The 17420-nt window shown below is 50.7% G+C and overlaps 1 protein-coding gene across 7 annotated transcripts in view; it reads left to right on the forward strand.

Annotated features, from left to right (window-relative positions):
- Window positions 1–17420, forward strand: part of cdc42bpab (CDC42 binding protein kinase alpha (DMPK-like) b) — a 50890-nt gene that overhangs the window by 25566 nt on the left and 7904 nt on the right. For 6 of the 7 annotated variants that reach the window (XM_035524178.1, XM_035524183.1, XM_035524180.1 and 3 more), the window contains 26 exons: window positions 851–930; window positions 1313–1473; window positions 1609–1731; window positions 1828–1961; window positions 2533–2775; window positions 3759–3869; window positions 5225–5475; window positions 6044–6149; window positions 6978–7102; window positions 7358–7463; window positions 7682–7830; window positions 8053–8144; window positions 8410–8486; window positions 9422–9460; window positions 10082–10198; window positions 10284–10361; window positions 11002–11107; window positions 12519–12655; window positions 12994–13133; window positions 13219–13300; window positions 14509–14722; window positions 14825–14887; window positions 16103–16401; window positions 16479–16773; window positions 16895–16992; window positions 17156–17240. In XM_035524178.1, the coding sequence (XP_035380071.1) occupies window positions 851–930; window positions 1313–1473; window positions 1609–1731; window positions 1828–1961; window positions 2533–2775; window positions 3759–3869; window positions 5225–5475; window positions 6044–6149; window positions 6978–7102; window positions 7358–7463; window positions 7682–7830; window positions 8053–8144; window positions 8410–8486; window positions 9422–9460; window positions 10082–10198; window positions 10284–10361; window positions 11002–11107; window positions 12519–12655; window positions 12994–13133; window positions 13219–13300; window positions 14509–14722; window positions 14825–14887; window positions 16103–16401; window positions 16479–16773; window positions 16895–16992; window positions 17156–17240 (3511 nt within the window). The remainder of the gene's footprint in view (window positions 1–850; window positions 931–1312; window positions 1474–1608; window positions 1732–1827; window positions 1962–2532; window positions 2776–3758; window positions 3870–5224; window positions 5476–6043; window positions 6150–6977; window positions 7103–7357; window positions 7464–7681; window positions 7831–8052; window positions 8145–8409; window positions 8487–9421; window positions 9461–10081; window positions 10199–10283; window positions 10362–11001; window positions 11108–12518; window positions 12656–12993; window positions 13134–13218; window positions 13301–14508; window positions 14723–14824; window positions 14888–16102; window positions 16402–16478; window positions 16774–16894; window positions 16993–17155; window positions 17241–17420) is intronic. The other variant, XM_035524179.1, reaches the window with a different exon arrangement.

A 17420-nucleotide genomic window follows, 5' to 3' on the forward strand; every position in this document is an offset into this window, starting at 1 on the left:
CTTAACCTCACAGCATATAAACTCAATTAACTTAACCTCACATCTTATAAACTCAATTAACTTAACCCCACAGCATATAAACTCAATTAATTTAACCTCACAGCATATAAACTCAATTAACTTAACCTCACAGCATATAAACTCAATTAACTTAACCTCACAGCATATAAACTCAGCTAATTTAACCTCACAGCATATAAACTCAATTAATTTAACCTCACAGCATATAAACTCAATTAACTTAACCTCACAGCATATAAACTCAATTAACTTAACCTCACAGCATATAAACTCAATTAATTTAACTCCACAGCATATAAACTCAGCTAACTTAACCCTGCAGTATATAAACTCAATTAATTTAACCCCGCAACATATAAACTCAATTGGCTTAACCCCACAGCATATATACTCAGCTAACTTGGCCCTGCAGCATATTAACTTAGCAAGTTATACAACTAACTTAACTTGTACAGAGACTCAGGAGATACTAAGATACAGAGAGAGGATATACTGAGATATATAAAGAGAGGCGATATAGAGATACAGGAGTCTGTTTCAGAGGACCAGGCCCAGAGGTACAGACCATCTGTTGTTAGATACCATCTGCAGTGTCAGAACACTTGCTATACACAAATATAGCGAACACTATACCTTGGCATGAATTAGGTCTCTTTGGCACAGCTCTGTGTCATAGGAGACGCTAAGATTTCCGTGCGATGGTGAACCAGCCTGTGTGACAGGCTAACGACTCTCACATGGCTTCAGTACTGCACAAGCACATCAGAACGGACGTATCGGACCGCCACTCCATCATAGTCTCTGACACTCTTTTGATTGTGCGCCACAGGAAACGATGCCACCGCCCTCCCACACGGCCTTTTCCGGACACCATCTCCCCTTTGTCGGATTCACCTACACTAGTAAATGGTGAGGGTTTGTTCCAGAATCCAGCCCCAGGGAGAAGCGCCCTCCCCCGATGGGTGTGCGGCCTATCAGACGTTTGTCAACCCCGCCCAGCTATCCAACTGCTGCACTGAAGGAACCACACTGAGTTAACTGTAATCCTCTATCCTTCGCTTTTTGAGTGATGTGGGTTTTGTGTGGAAATCTTTCTGCAAGTTTTCTTTTCCTTTGGCAGTGATGGTAGTGACGCAGGCAGATTGAGAGCTCCAACCTGTCTACTACCCTCCCCCATCCAAAAAAAAAGATTTTGGTGTTCCATTTGTTTGGGATTAGTGTTGGAGCTAGTTTGAAAGCGTGTGCGTGTGTGTGTGTGTGTTGGTTGTTGGGGGGATCTCTGTGTGTGTAGCTGTCTGTCAGACCGGGGTTCTCTGCGGGACAGCGGGGACTCAGGCCAGGTGGATGAAGGGCTCCAGAGGTGTCTGGAGGACAGTCTGGCCTCCGAGGCATACGAGCGGAGAATCCGCCGCCTGGAGCAGGAGAAGGCTGAGCTCAGCCGCAAGCTGCAGGGTGGGTGAACGCACACGCACACGTGCACGCACAGATACCAACGCATGCACGCACGCATACGCACACACATGCACACACACATGCACACACACAAGCACACAGATCCTCTGTGAACAATCCTGTCCTCTGTCTCAGAGTCCAGCCAGACGGTCCAGGCCCTGCAGTACCCAAACTCAGACGTGCCGGTCACTGGCAGCAAGGAGGTGGAGATCAGGAGCCTGAAGAGTGAGATCGACATCTTGAAAAAGCAGATTGCAGGTAACGGCGGCGTGCCTGCTCCCGGGGCCCGTGGTGTAAGCGTTCGGTGCGTGGGGAGCCTCGCTAAGGAGGGCCGTGGGGGTCCTTCTGTTCCAGATTCTGGCCAGCTGGAGCAGCAGCTGGAGGAGGCCAGCTTGGTGCGCAGGGATCTGGAAGACTCCTCCAAGACCATCAAGACTCTGGAGAAACAGCTCAAGAGCGTGATGCAGGAGAACGAGGACCTGCAGAAGGTGAGTGCACGGTTGCTCTTAGCATTGAGGACTTCAGGCCTGTAGCAGGCCTGGTCTCTTTGGGATGAGAATGTCACAGATGAGGGGCATGAGTTGGTCTATAGCCTGAAGAGTCCAGCTAGTCAGTCGTCGTGACCTGCCGCTCTGACCTTTAGCATGCAGACGGTGCCCAGCCTTCAGTTACTCTGTTAAAATCCACTTTGTCACGAGGAACTTGAATAAGGAGTCAAATATAGTTTCTACAAGATTCCTACATGTGACATGAAACGGCAGCAGACAGGAATGCAAAAAGGCATTAAACATGACAAATACATATTCCTGTTTGCATATTTATAAACAAAGCATAAATACACTCATAAAAACTATACTTAACGCTGTACAATAAAGTACACAGAACTTTATACTCCGGGTTAAATGACTGTTAGCCACACAAAACCCTACGGTATAGGTTAAACGACCAAGCACAGCACAGTGGACTAGATGCTGCAGAGTGGGTGATGGTGGTGGACAGTACTACGTTAACACACCTCCAGCGTCCGCGCGATTAGCCAGGCTGCCTGCGCCCATGCAGGGGCTGCTCGCGTCCGAGGAGAAGCTGAAGACCCAGGGCAAGGAGCTGAAGGAGGCGCACAGCCAGAGGAAGCTGGCCATGCAGGAGTTCGCCGAGCTGAACGAGCGGCTGACGGAGCTGCGCTCCCTTCGCCAGCGGCTCACGCGCCAGCTCCGCGACAAGGAGGAGGAGGTAGAGAGCCTGGCGCAGAAGCTGGAGGCGCAGAGACTGGAGGCGCGCAAATCCGAGAGGGCCCGCAAGGAGGTAAGGGTGCGCTGGCTCTGCCCAACCTGGTCCCCTGCCCTACAATGGGCTTGCCAGCTTGGGTTTGGCTTGTCCTGTTCTGTCCCGAGCACCGTTGCCATGGTTTCTGAGCTCTGTGTGTACTTGCGGTGATTTTCGAGGGTCTCCACTGAGGGGGACAGGGAAGAGGCCCGCAGATCCAACACCCAGACCAAAACCAGAGCGCCATTTTAAAGGCAGCGAGCTCTGATACGGTTATGTAAGCCCGCATAGCAGGGGAGTCTCTCTTTAACATGAATATGATACATGGCAGACTGAGAATATTAGATACAGATGAAGCTCTGCTGGCTTAATGTTGATTTGATGTTGCAAATATTACCTCTCTGCACTTTCAGAGGGCACAGGACTGTGTTCAGCTTTAGATTCAAAATACGCTTAAACTGCTATAATTAGGAGACCTCATATCCCTGTTTTAATATGTGAATTATGAATATTTTAACATGTTCATAGAAACGTCTCAGTATAAATTAGTTCAAAACGTACATGTTAATAATAGTGTTAGTTGAGAACTACATATTCATCTACATTGCTGAAATGGTGAGAGAATTCTAGTGTGTCCTTAAGACCAAGGGTGCCAAATTAATTTTTTTTTAAAAAGTGTAAGGATACAAATGGAAATGTACATTTATATTAGTATCCTATATTTTTAATATTTACATTTTATTTCAGCCAAATCATATTTGTATCCTACTATATCATATGAGTAAGCGTAGTGTTATGGCTCTATTGATAGAGTAAATAACCCACGTAAATGTGGGGGGTGTTGGAAGCTGTAATATTATTTACCTCATAATTGGGCAGCACTGCATTGCGTCTTTATATTGGATTTTCTGAAAGCACTTTTACTGTGCTGTTGGACCCCGTAAGCGTCCTCTGGAAGCACTGTAACAGAGGGAGCGGTCCTGGGCGTGTCCAGGGGGACTGAGGTTTCTGTGCGTCCCCAGCTGGAGGGCCAGGCAGACGAGTGGAGGAGCGTAGCCCAGAAACAGCGGCAGCAGAGGGAGAGGAGCAGACAGCACAGCCGGCAGCTGGAGGACGAGCTGGAGGTCACGAAGGTCAGGCGCACGCCAAGACTGACTCCATCGTCCGCACGCTAACATGTTCCATACTAACACCTAGTTCATAGTTCACACACTAACATCTGTTTTACACTAACACCTAGTTCATAGTTCACACACTAACATCTGTTCTACACTAACACCTAGTTCATAGTTCACACACTAACATCTGTTCTACACTAACACCTAGTTCATAGTTCACACACTAACATCTGTTCTACACTAACACCTAGTTCATAGTTCACACACTAACACCTAGTTCATAGTTCACACACTAACATCTGTTCTACACTAACACCTAGTTCATAGTTCACACACTAACATCTGTTCTACACTAACACCTAGTTCATAGTTCACATACTAACATCTGTTCTACACTAACACCTAGTTCATAGTTCACACACTAACATCTGTTCTACACTAACACCTAGTTCATAGTTCACACACTAACATCTGTTTTACACTAACACCTAGTTCATAGTTCACATACTAACATCTGTTCTACACTAACACCTAGTTCATAGTTCACACACTAACATCTGTTTTACACTAACACCTAGTTCATAGTTCACATACTAACATCTGTTCTACACTAACACCTAGTTCATAGTTCACACACTAACATCTGTTCTACACTAACACCTAGTTCATAGTTCACACACTAACATCTGTTCTACACTAAGACCTAGTTCATAGTTCACACACTAACACCTAGTTCATAGTTCACACAATAAGACCTAGTTCATAGTTCACACACTAACACCTAGTTCATAGTTCACACACTAACATGTTCTACACTAACACCTAGTTCATAGTTCACACACTAACATCCGTTCCATTGTTTACATTAATACCTATTCCATTATTCACACACACACACACACACACACACACACACACACACACACACACACACACACACACACACACTCCTCATTTACACATTAACATGTATTTCATTGTTAATACACTAACACCTGTTGGATTGTGCTACTGCCTCCTCAATAAATATTGTATGAATATTTTTGGGACGTATTAATCAAAATATTGGTGAACCCTTTTAGTAACACTTTATGGTCTTCCTGACATATTTTGAACAAAAATGTTTGACATTTGATGTCATTTTAAAGCTTTGATTTGTCCAAAGACACACAAAGCTTTAATCAGGAGTGCTCATGCCCAGGTTTTGAGCAAACTGTGTGTTTTGAGGATTTATGTGTCATCAGTATAGTAGAGGCCAGTATCACGATACAGATATAAATGATATATTGGTCTGGGCCCACATTGCTGTTGCTCCACAAATTAAACTCACAGAGCCGAAGCCATTAACCAACCGTCTCTCTTGCTGGCAGACGGGCCCCGGCCACGCTGCGCCAGGGGCCGCCACACCGCTGCAGCAGCAGGAGGAGGTGGCTCGTCTTCGGGCGGAGCTGGAGAGGCAGGGAGCGCAGCATGAGCAGGAGATGAGCCGTCGCGAGACGCAGCACAGCAGTGAGCTCAAGGGCCTTCGCAAGGAGGTGCACGACGCCGAGGCCCAGCACCTCACCCTGCAGAAGGAGACGCTCGTGCTGAAAGACAAGCTGGAGAAGACATGGCGGGAGAGGTAGAGGGTGCTCACGCGCCAACATGCCCGCTTCTCAGCATAAACACATCCACACCGAGTTGTGTTGGATTGTTGTTACATGCAGTTGCTAATCTGAAGACATTCCTTCAAGTCTCCTTTCTGCTTCAGACCTCTTCGTAGGAGGCGGATCTAAGACCATTTTTCATTCAGTTTTATCTGTTTCTATAGTGACTTTCTTATAGCTAAGGTTTTTCAGAAAGTAGAATAACAATACAAGGCCACCAAACACCAGGTAGAAGACAAACGACGCTCTGTGATGAGATGGTTTATGAGATTTGAAAGCTGTAATAATAGAGCAGTCCAAAGTTTGGTCGCCATGGCGCTTGCTGAGTGACCCGCCAGCCTGGTGCGTGTCGCTGTGAGCAGCCTGGCGCCAGGACCCCCGAGCATGCGGGAGGACGGAGAATCTGAGCGGGACGCGAGCAGGAACTGGACTTTGGAGGACGTTGGATTTTTATGGGTTCAGACTGATGACCAGTGCAGCTAGCTAACTTTAGCCTCTCTGGGTGTGTGTGTGTGTGTGTGTGTGTGTGTGTGTGTTCATTAGTCAAAACGAGCGCGAGGAGTTCGAGGCCGAGTGCAGGCAGAAGTTTGAGCGGGAGAAGCTTCTGTTGACGGAGGAGAACCAGAAGTTAAGCAGCGAACTGGAGAAGGTGAGCCAGCTCCACCCGCTACACCCACAGACCCATACACAGAGCAGAGCCGGCTCCACCCGCTACACCCACAGACCGTTCCACAGAGCAGAGCTGGCTCCACCCGCTACACCCACAGACCCATACACAGAGCAGAGCCGGCTCCACCCGCTACACCCACAGACCATTCCACAGAGCAGAGCTGGCTCCACCCACTGCACCCACAGACCCATAAACAGAGCAGAGCCGGCTCCACCCGCTACACCCACAGACCGTTCCACAGAGCAGAGCCAGCTCCAACCGCTACACCCACAGACCCATACACAGAGCAGAGCCAGCTCCACCTGCTACACCCACAGACCCATACACAGAGCACTAATACTAATACCTATATACTCAGGACACAGGTTCAGTCCTGTGGTGTCTCCTGGGTGGAGACCCACACTCCCTCCTAGGTGGAGGGCTCATGGGTGGGTGTGAAAAAGGTCAAACACATTTGGAGAAACCTGATTTCCTGAGGTCATTCATTTTGGTCCCCGTCGATCAGTCTCTCGCCAACTGGAAGAATCTCCTCTCCTTACATGTCACGTAAACTGTCACGCGCTTTAGTGCGAGCTACAGCATGTAGGTGGTGTTTTACAGTCATCCATCATGTGTTCGTATGCCTTCTCCTCCACTGTCCTCAAACTGTTCTCATGTCTCTCTGTCCTCTGCCTGGTCGTGTGTCTTTGACTCTTCCTTGTGCTTATCTACCTCGTCTCTGTTTCCTCATCTTGACTCTTTCCATCTCTCTCTCTCTCTCCCCCTCTCTCTCCTTCTCTCTCTCTCCCTCTCTCTCCTTCCCTCTAGATGAGCTCCGACTATGAGAGTCTGAGCAGTAGCCACCGGCAGCTGGAGGAGGAGACGAGGGAGGTGGCCGATAAGAAGGAGAGCGTCGCCCACTGGGAGGCCCAGATTACTGAGATCATCCAGTGGTGAGTGGTGCTTCCTGTCTGTCGCTGCCCTGGACTGCACTCCCCTCAGCTCTGAGATCTCATGCTGGTCTTTGTGTATATCATTTAATCAGTTCAAACCTCAACCTAAAATACAAGTTTAACCACACTGAAAGTAACATAAGCCTAAAACACTTCTAACTGTTGATGTCCAGTGTCACATTCTGATGGACTAAAGGTTGTGCGTGTGTGTGTGTGTGTGTGTGTGTGTGTGTGTGCGTGCGTGTGTGTGTTTAGGGTAAGTGATGAGAAAGATGCTCGATGCTACCTCCAAGCACTGGCCACTAAGATGACTGAGGAGCTGGAGGGTCTGAGAAACACCAGCCTGGGAGCCAGAGGCACTGTATGTCTCTCTCTCTCTCTCTCTCTCGCTCTCTCGCTCTCTCTCTCTCTGTCTCACTCTCTCTCTCTCTGTCTCTGCCTCTTTACACCTCTCTCTTTCATGTAGACTCATACTATTTATCTAACAATTTTTCTCCTCTCTGTATCTCTCTGATGATTATGAGAGTGATGACGATGATGATGATGATGATAATGATGATGTCTGTCTTCCATTCTCAGGACATGCCATGGAAGATGCGGCGCTTTGCTAAGCTGGACATGTCTGCCCGTCTGGAGCTACAGTCTGCGCTGGACGCCGAGATTCGCGCCAAGCAAACCATCCAGGATGAGCTCAGCAAGATCAAAGCCTCCAACATCTCCACTGAGTGGTACGACTCGCGCTCTCCACCCTCCGCTCGTAACACACCCCCACGGGACTCTGTAACACACAGTTTAGTAACACACAGTCTAGTTGTGTCTCTGGTCCAGTTTCTGCCAAACAGCACTTCACTAGTTATTTGATGTGCTGAATCAGGTGTGAACAGAGGGAGCGCATTAAAGATTTAGATTCCTGTCTGAACGCCTCCACTCACACAGCGTGTGTCTGTCAGTAAACTGCAGGAGTCAGAGACCAAGAATCAGGAGCTGCTGGTGGAGGTCGAGAGGTTAAGGAAGGAGGCGGAGGACCTTCGGCACAGGCGCGGTGAGCCCCTCGGAACTGGAGTCCAGCGTTCTGTCCTTTATATGTGTGCTTCGTACCACACGTAAGGGCGTTTAGCTGTTGGATGCAGGGTTGGTTTAGCTATATTTGAGTTTGTGTCCTCTGCTCTTTTAAATGATGTCTAAGGCTATAAATACACAGATAACTATACTAATTCCGTCGAGCGTTGAGAGCAGTGTCTCCTGGGCCAGGTCTGAATGGTATTCCTCCAGAACCGCACCTCAACACCGTGACTTTTTGTTCTCAGGAGTCAGACAGCAGGACTCTCAGAACTCTATCTTGGCCTTCCTGAACACCCCGACCTCGACGCTCGACCAGTATGAGGTGAGTGTCGATCCAGTTTAGCGCCGAGTATACACCCTATAGGTCCTGGAAGGCGCCGGGGCCATTAATATTGTCCTGTAACCAAGACAGAAAACTCAAGTCTTCACTGAGTCACTAAGCACTTATTACTGAGTGAATACGCACTTCACTGTCTTCCCCTCTAGCCAAGGTGTTGGCCTGACAGTACTCCCAACCCTGACCTGTCTGTGCTCACACGAGGACATTCTGTATTTGACAGAAACCACCCAGCACTTCTGTAAGTGCCTCGGGACCCGCATGTCTCATCCCTCCCTGTCTTTCATGAGACTTGTTTGTCTCATGGCTCTCATTGTGTTGGACGTCAGGACAACCCTTCCTCCTCTGTAGCTGAGGTTTGGGAAGGCGTGAGCCACATCAGTGCTAAACGTCCGAAATACAAACGCACACTGCCATACCTCAGTAACGCAATAGCTGTCCGATACCTGAGAGATCCAGAGCCCAGAGCCCCGCCTTGGTGAAACCACATCGCAGTGATTTACTTGAGCCCAGTGGCCCATGCCAGCAGACTGTTCTCTTAGTCAGACAGTGGGCGTGTACCTGCGTCCACACACACACCCCGCCCCTCTTGGTCATCTGACCAGCGCTTTGTAAAGGGCCCGTCCACAATTTAGCGCGTCTTGCTACAGTAACAGGGCGAGTAGAGACCGCCCATTCCACGTCCTCGTGATGTCCTCTGCACTCATCCTGTCAGTGACGCCTGCCTGTGTTTCATGTCTCCCACTGTCCGTTAGGACGTCCAGAGATCACGTCCTCGGGTGTTCTGCACATTGTCCCTCTGCTTACTTTCAGGAGTTCCAGACAGCTACTAGTGCCTCACTTACAGCGCATGTCTTCTCCTGCTATTGTCACTCCACAAAGGAATGACTCTGTTTCTTTTTTATTCTCTTCTTCCAAAGCGCTCACCTTCTTGTGGCCCAGGAACCAAAGGCAGACGCGTAAGGCTCAGTTTTGTTGTCGAGATTGTCTGCCTGGAATCACTCTGACCCCAGAGCAGTGGGATTGTCTGTGTGGCATCACACTGACCTCAGAGCAGTGGGAATGTCTGCCTGGATCACACTGACCTCAGAGCAGTGGGATTGTCTGCCTGGCATCACACTGACCTCAGAGCAGTGGGATTGTCTGATCTCATGTTTACGTGGTCTGAGTATTGCATGGGTTGCTGGTGGTTTTTATGCTTTACACCCTGTTGGTTGAGGAACGTCTCATCCACTTTCTGAACTTCTGTCCATCCCAAACTCCATTGCCAAAAATGTGCTCATTGTTTACTGTCTGCCCACACTTGCTTCCTGTTCCTGTGTGTCTCGTAGCTTTGTAGTTGGATGCTTTGTTGTGCATGCGGGGTGAGGGCGTTCCTGGTCGTCATGGCTTCGCTGTGCTGGTGGGTTGGGCTGTCTGTAAACGACCCACAGATCCCAGCTGGTCCTTGGTCCTCTGTGGTTTACGGGGTGGTGATTTGTTAATGCATGGTGTGGCGTCTCCCCTGTCTCTCGTATCGATTGGTGTGCCCTGTATTGATTGGTGTCCCCTGTGATGATGTATCCCTGCTCCCCATCCAGATCGACTCTGCTGATCTCACTCCCTCCAACACGCCATCGCGGGACGAGGACTCTAAATCACGCCGTGTCTCACGCTCTCGCTCACCGTCCACCACCAGCGACATGGAGCCCATCGAGGTAACCTCTGAACTCTGACCTCTGAGCACTGTTAAAAGAGGCGTGTTTTCGCGACCCTCTTATACTGCCGAACTGTTTCCTGCAGTTGGTGGACCATGCCTCACGCCTCCACACCCCCACGGGAAGGTCCACCTACAGCAGCCTGAGCCACGCCTCCCCTAAAGTAAGGCACCCGACGAGACACGTACCAGACTAGAACCATGCTGGACTAGACCCACACTGGTGTCTCACACTGGACTAGACCCACACTGGTGTCTCACACTGGACTAGACCATCACTGGTGTCTCACACTGGACTAGACCCGCACTGGTGTCTCACATGGGACTAGACCATCACTGGTGTCTCACACTGGACTAGACCCGCACTATTGTCTCACACTCGACTGGACCCATACTGGTGTCTCACACAGGACTAGACCCGCACTGGTGTCTCACACTGTGCTGAGCAAAGCTGATGATGATGTGGCTCTGAATGTGAGGCGTTTTGTTATGTACGTCATGTATATATCAGAAGTTTCTTCAGGTTTGGATTTTTTTATGGGCAGGAAGAATAGTTGTGAATGTATGAGGAACAATTGTGTGAGCAATGTTGTGACGGTCTGCATGAGTAAGATTCAGACGGTCTACGTGTATAATGTTCTGACGGTCTGCGTGAGTAACGTTCTGACGGTCTGCGTGAGTAATGTTGTGACAGTCTGTGTGAGTAATGTTGTGATGGTCTGCGTGAGTAACGTTCTGACGGTCTGCGTGAGTAATGTTGTGATGGTCTGCGTGAGTAACGTTCTGACGGTCTGTGTGCTGCAGCCTAAGGCCCATCAGTTTGTGGTGACGTCCTTCAGCGTCCCCACCAAATGCCACCAGTGCACCTCCCTGATGGTGGGTCTCATGAGGCAAGGCTGCACCTGTGAAGGTGAGGACAGACATACATACATACAGACAGACAGACAGACAGACGCGTGCAGAGGAAGACAGGGGGAGAGAGACACACACACATGCAGAGGCAGGGAGAGAGAGACGCGCACACATGCAGAGGCAGGGAGAGACAGACACGCACACATGCAGAGGCAGGGAGAGAGACATGCACACATGCAGAGGCAGGGGGAGAGAGACACGCGCATGCAGAGGCAGGGGGAGAGAGACACGCACACATGCAGAGGCAGGGAGAGAGAGACACGCACACATGCAGAGGCAGGGAGAGAGACGCACACATACAGAGGCAGGGGGAGAGAGACACGCGCATGCAGAGGTAGGGGGAGAGAGACACGCACACATGCAGAGGCAGGGAGAGAGACACGCACACATGCAGAGGCAGGGGGAGAGAGACACGCGCATGCAGAGGCAGGGGGAGAGAGACACGCACACATGCAGAGGCAGGGAGAGAGAGACACGCACATATGCAGAGGCAGGGAGAGAGACACGCACACATGCAGAGGCAGGGGGAGAGAGACACGCGCATGCAGAGGCAGGGGGAGAGAGACACGCACACATGCAGAGGCAGGGAGAGAGACACGCACACATGCAGAGGCAGGGGGAGTGAGACGCGCATGCAGAGGCAGGGGGAGAGAGACACGCACACATGCAGAGGCAGGGGGAGAGAGACACGCGCACATGCAGAGGCAGGGGGAGAGAGACACGCACACATGCAGAGGCAGGGGGAGAGAGATATGCACACATGCAGAGGCAGGGAGAGAGAGACATGCACACATGCAGAGGCAGAGAGAGAGAGACACGCACACATGCAGAGGCAGGGGGAGAGAGACACGCACACATGCAGAGGCAGGGAGAGAGAGACACGCACACATGCAGAGGCAGGGAGAGAGAGACACGCACACATGCAGAGGCAGGGGGAGAGAGACACGTGCATGCAGAGGCAGGGAGAGAGAGACACGCACACATGCAGAGGCAGGGGGAGAGAGACACGCACACATGCAGAGGCAGGGGGAGAGAGACACGCACACATGCAGAGACAGGGGGAGAGAGACACGCGCATGCAGAGGCAGGGAGAGAGAGACACGCACACATGCAGAGGCAGGGGGAGAGAGACGCACACATGCAGAGGCAGGGGGAGAGAGACAAACAGTGAAGTAGGAAAAGCTAAGTAAAAGATGGTCGTGGAAGTGTTAACAGGGACAGAATTTAAACATAAAATCTAGGAAACAGATGTAGATGGCATATATTTTAGTGTTTTTTAAAAAAGTTTTTTGTATAGTTTTCTGGAGACCACTAGAGGGCGCGTGTGTTCGTTCTGTGATCTGAACATGAATGTGAATTAATGTTTCCACACGTCCAACACTTGCATCGCTCTCCGTCTTCTGCGGCAGTGTGTAATTTCTCCTGTCACGTGACGTGTGCGGACAAAGCTCCAGCTGTGTGCCCTGTCCCTCCGGACCAGACCAAGGGTCCTCTGGGCATCGACCCGCAGAAGGGAATCGGCACCGCCTACGAGGGTCACGTCCGGGTGAGCTCCTCCCCCTGCGCACAGGATCCCCAGCACATCTGCTTACAGTGGCCACTCAGGGCCAAATTAGCACTTTAAGGTGCCTGACGGTTCTTGTCCTTGGAGGGGGCACCTGTGATTCCAGTGAGTCACTATCGCTCAGAACCTCTGGGTGGTGCAGAGTTTTCCAGATCTCACCTGAAGGTGGAGCAGGAGACCTATTTTTTGTTTAGTTTTACTCTACCTGATCACCACCTCTCTCTTCCCACCTCACATTCGAGCTTCTACCCTCACCTGTCAGGCAGAGTGCCGCAGGCGTGGTGACCCCCGTGACCCCCGCCTGCTGTGTGTGTGAACAGGTGCCGAAGCCCACGGGCGTGAAGAAGGGCTGGCAGAGAGTGCTGGCCGTGGTGTGTGACTTCAAGCTCTTCCTGTACGAGCTGGGTGAGGGAAGGAGTACCCAGCCCAGCGTGGTGGTCAGCCAGGTCATTGACATGAGGTGAGGAAGAGCTCCACGGAAGGGCTCTCTCGGTGGCGCCTCGACACTAACCCACATCTTCCTCACCTGCTTTCTGCTTGCTCAGGGACGAAGAGTTTTCAGTGAGCTCGGTGCTGTCGTCAGATGTCATCCACGCCAACAGGAAGGACGTCCCCTGCATATTCCGAGTAGGAGCGAGTGTGTGTGTGTGTGTGTGTGTGTGTGTGTGTGTGTGTGTGTGTGTGTTATATGTACACTCACAGCAAAAATATCTATCTTATAGGTGACTTTTATAACTAGGATTACTACTTCACCACTAGCTCATATGATGGTATGCCCAGTGTGTGTGCACATGCCCGCTGATGGCCAGTCTTCGTTTTGGTGGTTGGTCAAAGCTTTAGCACGCAGGTAGTGGCATTGTTGTGAGTGGTAATATGATCTGAAGTTATCCGACACAGCATTATTGCTTGGGCCCATTGCCAGTGTCAATGAGAGTATTTCCATGCAATAAATAATCTGATAACTGCAGAAAATCCGCTTTTGTCAGTAATCTGATCAAGGCGTTTACATGCGCTTGGATAAGTGATGGGACAGCTCTGGGTTTACAGGGGTCAGGCAGTAATCGGATTCTGCTTTGTAACCAGCCAATAATCTCACAGAATAATGTGACATAAACTCCAAACTTCCTGCCGCATCTTTTTGTAAACATGGACCCACTTAACCAACAAATATGGATCTTTGTTTTTTTATGGTTATTAATAATGCTGCCCTGTTTACAGTATCTCTGTACTGATGCAAAGACAGAAACGAGCTTTTTTTTTAATGAGCACATGCTGCATTTAATTCAGTTAATTAATGCTGCATTTGCATTTAAGTGAATTAATGCTGCATTTGTGTTTAATTCAGTTAATTAATGCTGCATTTACATTTAATTCAGATGATTATTGATTCATTTGCATTTAATTCATCTAATTAATGCTGCATTTGCATTTAAGTGAATTAATGCTGCATTTGTGTTTAATTCAGTTAATTAATGCTGCATTTACATTTAATTCAGATAATTAATGCTGCATTTACATTTATTTCATTTAATTAATGCTGCAGTTACATTTAATTTATTTAATTAATGCGGCAGTTACACTTCATTCTGCTAGCCACTCCCAGGACAGCTCTACACTGTACCCAGTTATGTTTGCCTGCATGTCCAGACTGAAAGAACGAAAGAAATCAGAGTGTACGTCAGAGTGTACATGGGGTGTACGTGCGCCGCAGTCTCAGATTGCCGTCTAAAGCCCACCTCTCGTTATCAGACTTTGGCATCTGTTTTGTGGACTGTACTCTGATTGCTGTATACTTGAACAATAACCACTGTCCTCTAACACCATATCCTCCTCAGGTGACGGCATCCCAGCTGTCCTCTGGCCAGAAGACATCTGTCCTGATCCTGGCCGACAGCGAATCGGAGCGGGCCAAGTGGGCGGGGCTACTCTCCGAGCTGCACCGCCTACTCAGGAAGAACAAGCTGAAGGAGCGTTCCGTGTATGCACCCAAAGAGGCCTACGACAGTGCCCTGCCCCTCATCAAAAGCACGCAGGCCGCCGCCATCATTGGTACAGCCGAGCCCCGCCCCTCACAGCTGCCCCGCCTACCCACCGCATACGACAAGCAAGTTACTGACAATAATTTCCGTTTTCTTTCTTTTCTGTCATCAGATCACGAACGTGTGGCTTTGGGTAACGAGGAGGGCCTCTATGTGGTCCACGTGACCAAGGACGGTAAGCGTGTGTCACATTTTAAACACACATGAGCACCTATTGGTCTGCGAAGTCTTGGGGTTTTCTTGCATTCATACAATAAGAGCAAAACAAAACAAAACATCCCTCCTGCCTCCATTCCGGATGCCTCGGAGCTGTTGAACATTCCAGTTGCCCTGAGGCGGTCAAACATACGGAAAGCAATTATAGTTCTAATCTGGCCGGCCAAATAAAAATAGAATGTTTTAAAACGAAAGATCCTGCAGAAAGAGTGTGAATGTCCGACATTCCACTAGGGGGCAACATGGAGCAGTGAACGTCTGAGCAGGATAAAGAACTGGATCGTGTAAGCATGCGTCCTTCCACTGTAGAAAATGTAAACTGGTTCTGTGGTAATCAGGTGCAGTCTGCTCATCTGTTCGAGCATTCAGGATGCAGGTTGTAGATAAATGAGGAATAACCAGTCAAACGTTGATTATTGTTCAGCACCTCTGTCCCTTCTGTGCTGTCAAGGTTCTTAGTGAGATGCTTCAGATTAGTAGGGGACATGCCCCATGCGTGGTCCTTTCTGCAGAGGACATGTAACGGACGTGTCCATAACGGACACTTCCCACGTGTGGTCCTTTCTGTACCAGACATGTCCCACATATGGTCTTCTCCTTAATGGACACGTCCCATGCGTGGTCCTCTCTATAACAGAAACGTCCCACATATGGTCTTCTCCATAACGGATATGTCCCACATGCGGTCCTCCCTGTACCAGACACGTCCCACACGCGGTCCTCCCTGTACCAGACACGTCCCAGGCGCGGTCCTCCCTGTACCAGACACGTCCCAGGCGCGGTCCTCCCTGTACCAGACACGTCCCGCGCGCGGTCCTCCCTGTACCAGACACGTCCCACGCGCGGTCCTCCCTGTACCAGACACGTCCCAGGCGCGGTCCTCCCTGTACCAGACACGTCCCAGGCGCGGTCCTCCCTGTACCAGACACGTCCCACGCGCGGTCCTCCCTGTACCAGACACGTCCCACGCGCGGTCCTCCCTGTACCAGACACGTCCCAGGCGCGGTCCTCCCTGTACCAGACACGTCCCACGCGCGGTCCTCCCTGTACCAGACACGTCCCACGCGCGGTCCTCCCTGTACCAGACACGTCCCACGCGCGGTCCTCCCTGTACCAGACACGTCCCACGCGCGGTCCTCTCTGAGTGAATGTCCCCACTGTCTCTCCTGCACAGAGATCGTCCGTGTGGGGGACAATAAGAAAGTCTACAACGTGGACCTGCTGCCCTCTCAGCAGCTGCTGGCCGTCATCTCGGGCAGGAACCGCCACGTGCGCCTGGTTCCCATGGCAGCGCTCGACGGCCGCGAGGCCGAATCCTTCAAGCTGCCTGACACCAAGGGCTGCCAGACGCTGGCGTCCGGAACACTGCGCAACAGCGCCCTCACCTGCCTGTGCGTGGCCATGAAGCGCCAGATCATCTGCTATGAGGTCAACAAGAGCAAGGGCCGTCACCGACGGCTACGGGAGATCCAGGTAAGCTCCCCCCACATGTGAGAGACTGAGGTCATGAAAGAGGTTACACACACGGGTTACGTGACGTCCCCTCTCAGGCACCTGCATTGGTCCAGTGGATGGCGCTGTTGAGTGAGCGTCTGGTGGTGGGCTACCAGGCAGGCTTCACGCGCTACACCCTGCAGTCGGACACGCCGCCCGTGAGCCTGCTGCACCCTGACGACCCCACGCTGGCCTTTGTGGGTCAGCAGGGCCTGGATGCGCTCGGCGCCGTGGAGATCTCTGGCCGGGAGCTGCTGTTGTGCTTCAGTGGCGTGGGCGTCTACGTGGACATGCATGGACGCCGCTCGCGCCAGCAGGAGCTGATGTGGCCTGCTATCCCCACCTCCTGCTGTGAGTCCCACAGAAGCTTTTCAGTGTCAAATGTCTCCCTTTACAAAGTTCTAAATGTCCCCTTTACTTAACACGTATGTAAAACAGGAGTATTGGACAAATTGTTTTGTGTCACCTGCAGGCTACAGTGCCCCCTACCTGTCCGTGTACAGTGAGAATGCTGTGGATGTGTTTGATGTGAACACCATGGAGTGGATACAGACCGTCCCTCTCAAAAAGGTTTGACTGGTCTCACGGTGACCCTGAGCTGACAGCGTAGTACTAGTTCAGCGCACGTGTGTGTGACCACACCAGCATGAGCAGATGTCAGTGCCGTCAGGGGGAACTACAGAGCAGCTCTGTGCTGGAGCTTGCGGGGTCTGACGGGGTCTGATGTCCACAGGTGCGGCCCCTCAACCCGGATGGCTCACTGAACCTGCTTGGCACAGAGACAGTGAGACTCATCTACTTCAGAAACAAGACAGCAGGTGCGAGCAGCTACTGGGCCTTGGGGCTGGCTTTGAACACTCTGCATGGGACACCTGGATTTCACAGTGTCATTTTGGGATGGGTGTGTGTCTGTTGTGTGAGAGTGCGGAATCCACTATGAAAATCTTGTGTCTGTATACGTGTTGCCTGTGCATGTGTGCATGTGCATGCGCGTTTGT

Source organism: Electrophorus electricus, chromosome 3 (assembly GCF_013358815.1).
Source record: "Electrophorus electricus isolate fEleEle1 chromosome 3, fEleEle1.pri, whole genome shotgun sequence".
Classification (NCBI taxonomy): Eukaryota; Metazoa; Chordata; class Actinopteri; order Gymnotiformes; family Gymnotidae; genus Electrophorus; species Electrophorus electricus.